Source organism: Pleurodeles waltl, chromosome 12 (assembly GCF_031143425.1).
Source record: "Pleurodeles waltl isolate 20211129_DDA chromosome 12, aPleWal1.hap1.20221129, whole genome shotgun sequence".
NCBI lineage: Eukaryota > Metazoa > Chordata > Amphibia > Caudata > Salamandridae > Pleurodeles > Pleurodeles waltl.
Genome location: NC_090451.1, coordinates 715,256,581 through 715,268,500, shown reverse-complemented (window position 1 = coordinate 715,268,500; position 11,920 = coordinate 715,256,581). Strand labels below are relative to the sequence as shown.

The 11,920-nt window shown below is 48.0% G+C and overlaps 1 protein-coding gene across 2 annotated transcripts in view; it reads left to right on the top strand.

The window, feature by feature from the left end:
• The first annotated feature begins 429 nt into the window (after window positions 1-429).
• Window positions 430-11,920, top strand: part of LOC138266959 (uncharacterized) — a 28,287-nt gene continuing 16,796 nt past the window's right edge. Inside the window, exons 1-2 of one of the 2 annotated variants that reach the window (XM_069215763.1) lie at window positions 430-3,748; window positions 10,556-11,007. In XM_069215763.1, the coding sequence (XP_069071864.1) occupies window positions 10,593-11,007 (415 nt within the window). In that variant the 5' untranslated portion in view covers window positions 430-3,748; window positions 10,556-10,592. Of the gene's footprint in view, window positions 3,749-10,527; window positions 11,008-11,920 lie in introns of both variants that reach the window. The other variant, XM_069215764.1, reaches the window with a different exon arrangement.

The following is an 11,920-nucleotide window of genomic DNA, read 5'->3' as shown; positions in this document are numbered from 1 at the left end:
TTACATTTATGTTTATTTTGTTCCTCTTTTATGTTATTGTTTTCCCCTCTCTGATGCCATTATGTAATTGCTTAAATTATGTCCTTTTCATGGACTAGAGTTTACGGCTCTGGTGTTTTAATTTCTTCATAGGAAATGAGGACAAGTGAACCGCTAGGTTGCAAGGTTCTGGACGTATGAGAGTTTGGATTTCTGTCTTTGGGATCCTTCATAGAATATCCCCATCTGTGATCGCTGTCAGAGGACTTCAGATTTCTCTGTTCTCAAGTGTTCAAGTTTGGGCTCCCGTTGGAGTTTCGAGGAATTAGTTTTACTGGATAACGCCTGCCATTGCAGGTTATGAGGCTGTTTTAACTGTTTTATTTACTTGAGCAAAGACAGAGGGTTGGAAGGTGGGTCAGTAGTTGTGTGGCCTGCACAAGTAACGAGTCCGCACACGACCGCCACTGGGAACCAAACACCCCATTGTAGCGCTTGACTCTCATAGGGTAGCGTTGCAGAGCAGTCCAAGGCTTACTCAAGGGAGGTGGTGTGGGCTAGTAATCCCCATTCACAAGCACGCAAGCATGACTCTTAATAAATGAATGTCCAGTCTGTGCTTTTTCTTTTGATAAAGTAAAAGTACATTTATTATTCACACACACTACTCAATACTATGCAACAATCTACAAATATATACAAAGTGATAAAATCACTCTGGACCAACAGTATGTAATCGTTCAGGTCTCCTTAAGGGAGAACAACCCACATGGCAAAACAATCCCAGTGCCCCCCTTGCGACATTTGAACATTCTGACAGTATTCAACAGTATAGTGCAATGATGACACCTACATTTGTGAATAAATACTTTCATCCTGCCAAGATGTGACTGTCAGTATCATTATTCAGATTAGCATAATCAGGGAACATAAGAGACCAAATTCTAACATTATAACCATTAGGATTACTTTTAGATTACTTTTGGATTACTCTTACTAAACCATACAATAACAGTAGAATACATGGGGCCATACCAACCTCTGGTAGGCACCCTTGCACAAACAGGAACAAAAGTTCACTGAAGCTTGTGCTTCAAACATCCATCCAACCCTGGAAGGGTTATCTCTCGGGTGTCCCACCCTACCTAGGGTGGGGACACCAACGGATGTTGGGGGGAGGCTGCGCTGCTCCTGCAGCTCCCCCTGTCTCCCAGTTCTCCATCTCCAGCTTGCCTGGCCCTGGCATTCGCCTCGCTGGCCTGGGATCCTTAAGGGGCAGAGTCCCTGCCCCAAGGGCAGTCAGGAGGTTCTTCCTTCCAGTTGTCCATGACGCCCATCTGCAGTCCCAGTGTCCAGCAGTGAAGCACAGCCAAGAGAGAGAGCTCTCCCTTGTGCAGGGCCTTTTAAGTGGGGGCGGAAGTGTCCAGCAGGTCTGCACCTCTGGCCTATCCAGATGTGCCACATCACTTCCTTGCTCCCATCCCCTCCTTCTTGCACAGTCTTCTGGGATAGCTCAAGATGGTATCCTCCAGGAGTTAGTTGCCACATGTGCTCTGAAAGTCTCAGCCCCTCCTACCTGACATTCCTCGCAGGGCTTCTCCAGCCTGCTCCTAGCACTGAATGACAGCTGGCTGATTGATGCTAGGCCCTGCTCCAGCAACTGGACAGAGCAGTAATTGGCCCTAATCCTGAGCGGAGGCAGATAAATATGACATCCCTGGATGACCCATAAGTTGTACAACTATGCTCCTGTGACCTACTGCATCATTCTTTTCTTACAGGTTACAGTGTACTTTGGTGTGACTCTGGTCTCGGTGGACCCCAGAGAACTGGAGTTGCACCCTAGGCCCTCCTTTCCCATTGACATTCAATGGAGTATCCCCCAATGCAAATACCTTAAGCACCCTGACATTGGCATTGAACTGGGTGTCCCTACAGTGAAAAGACAGTAAGCACACTGACTCTCCCTCACATGTATACACCCCTCTCATGAGACCTACTCCAGGTCACCACCCACTCTGCATAGTTCCTCCTGCACCAGGACTACCTAAGCGCAGTTCTAGGGCTGCGCACACTAGGAATCCTCCTCTCACAGCCCTCACATGGGTGCACATCCATGCGCACACATGATCACGTGTAACCTGCCTGGGGCCTCCTGCCTTGCTGCGCCACAGCAGCCTTTCCTTAGCACGGCGATACCAGCGGTAAACATGTGCAGACTATTTTACCATGTGTTTATTGTGCGGGAGTCATCTCATAGGAGGCTTCCTCACAGTAAACAGTCAAAAACCAGGTGGTCAAAAATCGAAAAATCAGGGCAATCCTGATGGTCAGAACCGTCCTCTAACACAGAGGAAGCTGTATTAATGCAAAAGGTTTGTATAGGGCTCGGTCTCTATGGCTGGTCATGGAAGTGTGCTGTGCTCACGTGAAATGTAGTGTTATTAAGCTTTTACTCGATTAGCTGCTGAAAAATATGTGAAGAAAGAGAAGCATAATCATCGCCTGTGTCCATAATATAATTGAAAATCTTTGATAGTCTAATATTTTCAGAACTGAAACGTTTACAAATCTAACAGTTAACAACATAGTAATTGTCATGACTCATGCTGACAATCGCAGGCAAACCCAATAGGTGTGGCTTTATTTCAAGCGTGTGTTCAGGGCCCTGAGGTGAGTCTGGATACTGTAACAGAAAACTCGCAGAGACGTGCCCACACACTGGTCACTGCTTTGATTTACTGAAGAGGTGTCACTCCACGTGTCACGCATGTGACAGGAGTGTCACGCCTATGACACATGAAACACTGAAGCTGTTACGCAAGCGAGCAGGGGGCCGGCAGCTGCGCACAGATTCTGGAGATAAAACACTCCTTCTCTACTGTAGCGCTCTGGTCCCTCAGACTAATGTCGGCGCTATATGAAAATACATAAATAAATACGGCGGCGCAGCCTGCCCCATAGCTGGTGGGGTTCGCTCTGACGTCACATCCGGCTGACCCCGGAAGGGCCCCCTGGCCTGGTTCTTCCTCTTTCTGACGCGGTGGGCTGCCGCTCCAGAGAGTTATTCCCCGCACAGCAGCCGCCGGGGCCTCGGGTTTCAGAGAGCCTCTTCTCCCGGTGCTTCTTAGCCGCCTACTTCCGCTTTAAAATGTCGCCGTGTGTACTTCCGGGCACCCCCAGGTTTTGATGTCACGAGGCCTGCGATCAACGCGTTATTCCCCTTGCCTACCCAGCTTGAAGGCGACCCGGAAATGGCGGAGGGAACAGTGTCTCTTCCGGGTACTCGGAAGTCAGGCGGAAAGAGTAGTGTCTCGTCCGGATTATTTCCCATTCTACGGTCGCACAGTCTCAGTGACGGGGTCGTTCCGCAGTCCCAACCAGCCCCCTCCCCTTCAGGATAGCCGGGTGAGCGAGAAGCGTCTTTCTCGGGTTATTCTCAGTCGCCTCTCCTCGCACTGAAACGTTAGTTCTCATTTTCACTGGATGCAGCGGCGTCTCTTCCGGGTTCCCAATGTGACGTCACCACGTCGCACATCGTCGGAGCGATTCCCCATTCCCACCGCGGCCCCGGGGCTGCAGGAGCGAGCCGCGTCTCTTCCGGGTTACTTCCCATTCTGACGTCACCACGTCGCCGGCGTCATTCCCCATTCCCACCCGGAGCTGCAGGAGGGAGCAGCGTCTCTTCCGGGTTATTCCCCATTCGGCCCGTTCTTCACGATCGCGGAGCTCCGCTGCCGGGGCCAGGAGCCGCCGCCCCCCGGCTGAGGTAGGCCGGACCCCACCTCCGGGGCGGGGGGTCGCGTGTGTGAGAGAAGCCGGGGCCTCTGCTGGGAGAGGAGGCTCGACTGCCCCCCGTCATATGTGTCCCCGGGGGCTTGGGGTGTCTGTGTGTTTCTGTGGGTGACATGTAGCAGGACTGCCTTACTGTGGGTGGACACACCTGACACATATGTAGCAGGACATCTCCAGTGTGTGCCTATACATAAGAACAGGAACACTCCACAGTGCACACATATAACAGGACCTCTCCAGTGTGTGTCTATATATAAGAACAGGACCCCCCACCCCACTCTGTGTGCACACATGTAACAGGACCCCCCCACTCTGTGTGCACACATGTAACAGGACCCCCCCACTCTGGGTGCACACATGTAACAGGACCCTCCCACTCTGGGTGCACACATGTAACAGGACCCATCTGCTCTGTCTGCACACATGTAACAGGACCCATCTGCTCTGTCTGCACACATGTTACAGGACCCATCTGCTCTGTCTGCACACATGTTACAGGACCTCTCCAGTGTGTGCCTATACATAAGAACAGGACCCCCCCCACCCCACCCCCCCACTCTGTGTGCACACATGTAACAGGACCCCCCCACTCTGTGTGCACACATGTAACAGGACCCCCCCACTCTGGGTGCACACATGTAACAGGACCCCCCCCACTCTGGGTGCACACATGTAACAGGACCCATCTGCTCTGTCTGCACACGTTACAGGACCTCTCCAGTGTGTGCCTATACATAAGAACAGGAACACTCCACAGTGCACACATATAACAGGACCTCTCCAGTGTGTGTCTATATATAAGAACAGGACCCCCCCCCCCCACTCTGTGTGCACACATGTAACAGGACCCCCCCACTCTGGGTGCACACATGTAACAGGACCCTCCCACTCTGGGTGCACACATGTAACAGGACCCATCTGCTCTGTCTGCACACATGTAACAGGACCCATCTGCTCTGTCTGCACACATGTTACAGGACCCATCTGCTCTGTCTGCACACATGTTACAGGACCTCTCCAGTGTGTGCCTATACATAAGAACAGGACCCCCCCCACCCCACCCCCCCACTCTGTGTGCACACATGTAACAGGACCCCCCCACTCTGTGTGCACACATGTAACAGGACCCCCCCACTCTGGGTGCACACATGTAACAGGACCCCCCCCACTCTGGGTGCACACATGTAACAGGACCCATCTGCTCTGTCTGCACACGTTACAGGACCTCTCCAGTGTGTGCCTATACATAAGAACAGGAACACTCCACAGTGCACACATATAACAGGACCTCTCCAGTGTGTGTCTATATATAAGAACAGGACCCCCCCCACCCCACCCCCCCACTCTGTGTGCACACATGTAACAGGACCCCCCCACTCTGGGTGCACACATGTAACAGGACCCCCCCACTCTGGGTGCACACATGTAACAGGACCCATCTGCTCTGTCTGCACACATGTTACAGGACCTCTCCAGCCTATACATAAGAACAGGAACACTCCACTGTACATATGTAACAGGACCCTTCCGCTCTGTGTGCACACATGTAACAGGACCTCTCCAGTCTATTCAAAAGAACATTTCAGAGTGTGTACTTACGTAACATGACCAGTCTCAAAGACAAGCTTTATTCGGTCAATTAACCATCAAATCATCACAATACATTAAAACAAATTTTATAACCTATACAATTATTACATAAAACTAATAAATACATAAAATCTTGAACTGCTTATGTCCAAAATCCCACCTAACATGACCATTCCGGTGAACATATGTAACAGGACCCTTCTACTCTGTACGTGCACACATGTAACAGGACCTCTCCAGTGTGCGCCAATATATACAAACATAAACATTTCACTGTGTGTACGTATTTAACAGGACTTCTCCAGTGTATGTATATGTAACAAGACCATTCCAGTTCCACTGTGTGTGCATGTGTTGATGTCCAGCGGGTGTCTTTCATAGTTCTTGGCATATCTCCTTAATTTCTTCAAATTTAGTAAATAACCTCCACTTTTGCATGTGTGCAAATGAAAGAACCATACTCTGCCCAAGTGTCACGGCCATCATTGTGATTTCAGTACACGTTTCATTGCTTTGGAGTATGTTTTAAAAAACCACCAAGAGAGAACCTGCAGGATCACATGTGTGTGTTTGTCTGTTTCCCACTGAGGAGTTCCAAGCAACATGAAAAGATATGGAAAGCAAAGCTCAAGTTGCCTCTGATATTACTTATAACCTAGGGATGAAACACAGCCCTATCATGGAGAGCTACACCTGTATAATTTTAAGTCAGGTACAGCCCACAAAGCCTATTCCCCTGTGCACCTGGTTCTATGGGTCTGCTACTCTGAAGGAGAGGAATGGTGATGAAGCCATGTACACCATGTCCCCACCTCTTTTATCTTCCTCCTGCTAACTCTATTTTAAAAACAACATTAATCTGCTATACTGCCATCTACCCTCACCCTTCTTATTCCAACCAGAACATACTATTCTGTTTTGCTTTGGTGTCTGAACATTCAGGTGGAGTACATGATCACCATGGAAGCAAGCACTACCCTGGGGAACAATACTGTATTGCTGTAAAACAGTGTTAGAATGGAGTCAATGGTGCTGGCATCGGTGGACCAGGGCTGTGGTGCGGGACAGGACGTTGCTTTGCGTACCTCAAGAGCGGTGTCCACATGCCACTTGTAGGCAGTGCCACCTGTGTCAGCAGAAGCGTCATAGTCTGGGATGCTCAGGCTGCGGTGTGAGCAAGGCGATGGAGTGCAGGACCCACTGGTCACGATGCAAGCAGAAGCTCAGTGGCAGCATCAGATGGTGGCGTTGGTGGGACCAAGGTTGCAGTGTGAAGCAGGGCAGTGAAACTTCAGCAGGTCACTGTGCAGGCCAGCGGTGGCATCATAGTGGTACAGAACACCCAGTGCTGCAGGCAGATGAAACTGAAGTCTTTGGTATCCCTGAGACTTCCAAAAGGAGGCAAGCTGTACTCCAAGCCCTTGGAGAACTCTTTCAAGCAGGATACACAGCACTGTTCACCCATTGCTCTCTTTTAAGGCAGAAACAGCAACTGCAGACCAACCCAGCAAAGCATACATCAAAAGGGCAGTACTCCTCCTACAGCTCTTCTCCTTGGCGGTGGTTTTTCTTGATCCAGAAAGATTCTAAAAGTCTGGGTTTTTTGGGTCCACTAAATCTACCCCTTTCTGCCTTGCCCAGACGTGGCCCCCAGGCACACTCCAGGGGGTTGGAGACTACATTGTGTGATGGCAGGCACAGCCCTTTCAGGTATAAGTGACTACTCCTCCCTCCACTCTAGCCCAGATGGCACATCAGGCTATGCAGGCTACTCCCCAGCTCCCTTTGTGTCACTGTCTGGAGGGGATTCACAACAGTCCAACTGTCAATCTGACCCAGACGTGGAATACACAAGCAGTCAGAGTCACAGAATGGTTTAAGCAAGAACATGCCCACTTTATACCAGTGGCATTTTCAAACAAACAATTTTAAAACCATCTTTACCAAAATATGTATTTTTAAATTGTGAGTTCAGAGACCCCAAACTCCCTATCTCTATCTGCAGTCAAAGGGAAACTGCACTTTAAGGCTAATTAAAGGAAGCCCTCGTGTTAACCTATGAGATAGATGAGATGCTTTAATGTATGTTCATATGACACCGGGGTGCCGCATTGTCTCTTCTCCCAGCAGGACTGTACCCTAAGCCAGGCTCTTTATTTTATCTTTGATTGTGTTTTTTACTGTGCATTATTGCCCTGAAATGTATTTCTGCAGGCATGGGCCAGCTTGCAATGGGCTGTTTCTGAATCCATAGGACTCTTGTCTAAAAAAAGACAGCTAGAGTTATTGTAATCATTATCACGATCTTTCTCTCTGTGTGGCATCTGAAATGATTTTATGCAATTATATGTTATGCAAAATCAAATAGAAGAATCAAACTGACCACTTTCTTGAAATAGTAAAATGTAAATCAGGCTTACCTGTATAGGAGAGGTATAGCACCACACACCTATGCAAGATTTATGCACCTTAGTGTAGGGGTTCACGCATCAATAAAGCACGTCTAATGATGGTAACTCCCACAGTGCTGCATTATTAATTATCAGCATTCATGCCTGTGGATGTGTTCCGTGCACACAGATAAACCATATGTGTCCTCTGATTAATCTGCTCTTAATTCTCACAAGGGACCCTTTGTAGTATATTTCAGTGTCAGGATGTCTCGATAGTAAAGAATTCATAAACATATCCTTTCCAGAGCATCAGAATAAGTCTTATCACAACTGCGTAGTATCAAGAAACCATTTTGGAGTCATCAAATGTCCTGTGCCTGTGATCAGCAGAGACTCTGTAGTTACTGTTGCAGGTTTACCTGCATCTCCAACTAGCCAAAATCTTGATATAACCCCTCACAAACTGTCTTTTTCACCTCCACTAACTGAGTACCTTCTGTCACTCAATACAGCATTAGAATGACTCCCCAGCTGCTTGGAGTTTGCTGTTTCCGGTTACTGACCCCGAAGTGACTCTCACTGGCAGAATACATATTATGAAAACTGTGCTCTGATTTCCACCACCTAAGAGCACACAGTTTCTGAGTAAGGATTGTGGTGACTCTTATTACTAGTCTTCTGTGTAATGGTGGGTAAGAGCGCGGTGGAGCCATTCACAGTAAAGGGTTTCCTGTTACTAACCTGAGTAATGGGTGAGAGCGCGCTGGAGCCATTCGCAGTAAAGGGTTTCTTATTACTAACCTGAGTAATGGGTGAGAGCGCGCTGGAGCCATTCGCAGTAAAGGGTTTCTTATTACTAACCTGAGTAATGGGTGAGAGCGCACTGGAGCCATTCGCAGTAAAGGGTTTCCTATTACTAACCTGAGTAATGGGTGAGAGCGCGCTGGAGCCATTCGCAGTAAAGGGTTTCCTATTACTAACCTGAGTAATGGGTGAGAGCACACTGGCACCATCCACAGTGCAGGATGTGTTATTACTAACCAAAGTAATGGGTGAGAGCGCGCTGGAGCCATTCACAGTAAAGGGTTTCTTATTACTAACCTGAGTAATGGGTGAGAGCGCGCTGGAGCCATTCGCAGTAAAGGGTTTCTTATTACTAACCTGAGTAATGGGTGAGAGCGCGCTGGAGCCATTCACAGTAAAGGGTTTCCTATTACTAACCTGAGTAATGGGTGAGAGCGCGCTGGAGCCATTCGCAGTAAAGGGTTTCCTATTACTAACCTGAGTAATGGGTGAGAGCGCGCTGGAGCCATTTGCAGTAAAGGGTTTCCTATTACTAACCTGAGTAATGGGTGAGAGCGCGCTGGAGCCATTCACAGTAAAGGGTTTCTTATTACTAACCTGAGTAATGGGTGAGAGCGCGCTGGAGCCATTCACAGTAAAGGGTTTCCTATTACTAACCTGAGTAATAGGTGAGAGCACACTGGCACCATCCACAGTGCAGGATGTGTTATTACTAACCAAAGTAATGGTGGCTGGGAGCGTGCTGAACCACCTACAGGTCAGGATTTCTTATTACTAATCTGAGTACTGGTGGGTGTAAGCGCGCTAAAACCTTTCACAGTGCAGCATGTGCAAGTTAAACCTTTTCCTGTTTCCTGAGAACCCGGCACTGGTTTCATCCCTGGATCTGGTGTGCCGCAGTCTGTGGTGACAGATTCTTACTACATCTAATGTTATTTTCTTTACACACTGTATTGTTTTTGGAGCAGGACAAAAACACATCGGTTCCCGACAATGCAAACTTTTTCCATGTACAAATGGAACATGCCCAAGTGTCTGAACCTTGGGCACATTTACAATGGTCACTGCTTCCATCCCAGAAAAATAATTTTTGATGAGTTCCATCTAAGTGCCAAGAAGTGAGAATTAACAAGCGTGGGTAGGAGTTGTCGATACCAATATTGTAGACTTGATCAGACATCGGAGGACAAAATCACAGCACCAGCTCTTAGACCGGGGTGAAAGAGGCAGATGCCCACAGCTTGGATGTTATAGCATTCAGTTCAAGGTAAATTTCATACATTGAGATATGAATCTCTCTAATAATAAGTGTTTAAGAAACATCCACACATTTTACACCGCTGTGACTGATTGCAGAGTGACTGGTGTTCTGACAGATCACCCATAGTCTCTTGGGAATGTAAATTCCCTCTAGAATAAGCTGACCACAGGTTTTTCCGAGTACCCAAGATAGATCAGGTTTGTATGTAATAATCGGAGTGTCTCTTATTCTCATAAGCATTGGTCCCCCTGGACTCTCTCCATCGTGAATTCTTTTCCGGAAGGTGCATGGGCTTGAGCTAGCCGTGGTAGCAGATCCGACGCTGAACTGCTATGATGCTGTTCATAGTCTTCTAAGAGAGGGATAGACGGGGCACAAATAGCACTAATCAGCTGTACAGATATTGAATATTATTTGGCAACATTGGTTCCCTTGTAGGATACATTTATCAGCATACCTGTTGGTCTGATTATGTGTTTCTTTTTCCCCCCTCTCTTTCTCCCTCCTTGTCTCTTTTTTTTTTTTTTGCTCTCGCCATTACTTTTTCACATTCCCTCTTTATCCCTTTCTCTTGTCCCGCTTTATGTTGTCTTTATTTTCTAAATGTCATGTTCACTCTCCCTCTCGTGGCCGCTTTCTCATTTCCCTTCATGTTTTTCTCTCTCGCTCTCTCTTGCCCCTTTTCTATGTAAAAAAATATTACAGATCAAGAAAAGGAACTGTTGGCTGGCAGAAACCTGGAGGAAGAGTGCAGCTAAAGAAAAGAGTGGATGAAGCTGGTAGAAGAGGCTGAGCCATATGGTCAGGATTCTCCTTCTAGCTCTATGGACCAGCCGAAGAGCGACCAAGTGCAGCATCAGGGGACGAGGGAGTCTAGTGAGCCCCTGGTCCGAGTGAAGAGTGAAGGAGACAACGAGTCATCTTACAGTGACTGCGAGAACTCCATGAGCTCTCTGAATATCCCAGTGGAGGATGAACCGCTGGTCAGTGACGGCCACCCCTCCACAGGCTGGGTGAAGGTTGAAGTCGCGGAAGAGTCCTCACGCAATGACTGTCAGAATCACATTGTCCTAGTAAAGATTGAAGAGGAGGATGGCGCTGAGAGAGACCCGCTGGACCTACTGAACCACAGGAAGGACCCTCAGGAGTTTGATGAAGGAGCCCGGTTTGACAGCTCGGCATCAGGTGAGGAATGAACACATAAACCAACCTGTTCTAATAATAGCTCATGAATATTTTCCAAGAAGTTCAGGGATCTCCAAAAACAGGTATTTAAGAAACGTAGCATGCGCAGTGGTCTCTGAGTGGGCATATGTCAAGTGTTTACCATACAGCAAGCATTATGTGCAAAACGGAGACCAGTGAGCCGTCTTGTTCCAGGTGAATTGGCCGGTACTCCTAGCAAGGTCTTGGTCCATTCTTGCCATCCAAGAAGGTGGGGGGGGGGGGTATCAACCAATCTATTTATTACAAAGTGTTGTAAAACTGGATTGTTAGCTTCATTACGTGGCTAGTTCTGACCTGTTAACTGTGTTTACGGGGTAGATGGTAATCTATAAAAGATCGTTATGTGGCTGGCGCTGACCTGTGGGCGGTGTTTATGTGGCAGAGGTTAATCTCTAAACATTATCTGGCTGGCCTATGGGCATTCTCTTTGTCAGGAATTGACCTCTGCGCGTTTACTATGTTCCACCTGCTTCTTCCTGACAGTCGTCGTGAGACAGGAGCGGTCCTTACCGCCGCCTATTGTCAATCATTATTTGTGAGGAGTTTGGTATTCTCAGGCTGTTAATATTTGAACAGTCTCCACCTGCCAGGTCTTTAGCTTTTAGCAGTTAGTAAGGCCAGGTATTGATATATAACCAGTCTTTATGTGGAAGGTGTTGATACATCCCCCTCAATGGTCGTTTTATGAAGGAAAAGGCCATATGTCCCACAGGCTACGAACGGATGCCAGTATGGCCCGGAGGTTGGGCCTGGGCTCAGCATACTCGAACTCACCACAGATAAAACATCTGTGACGTGGGCGTCTGTGGTTCTTTGGGGTTCAGGAATCTCATGACTATAGAGAGACTCAGTCCATTAAAGAGACTTTCAC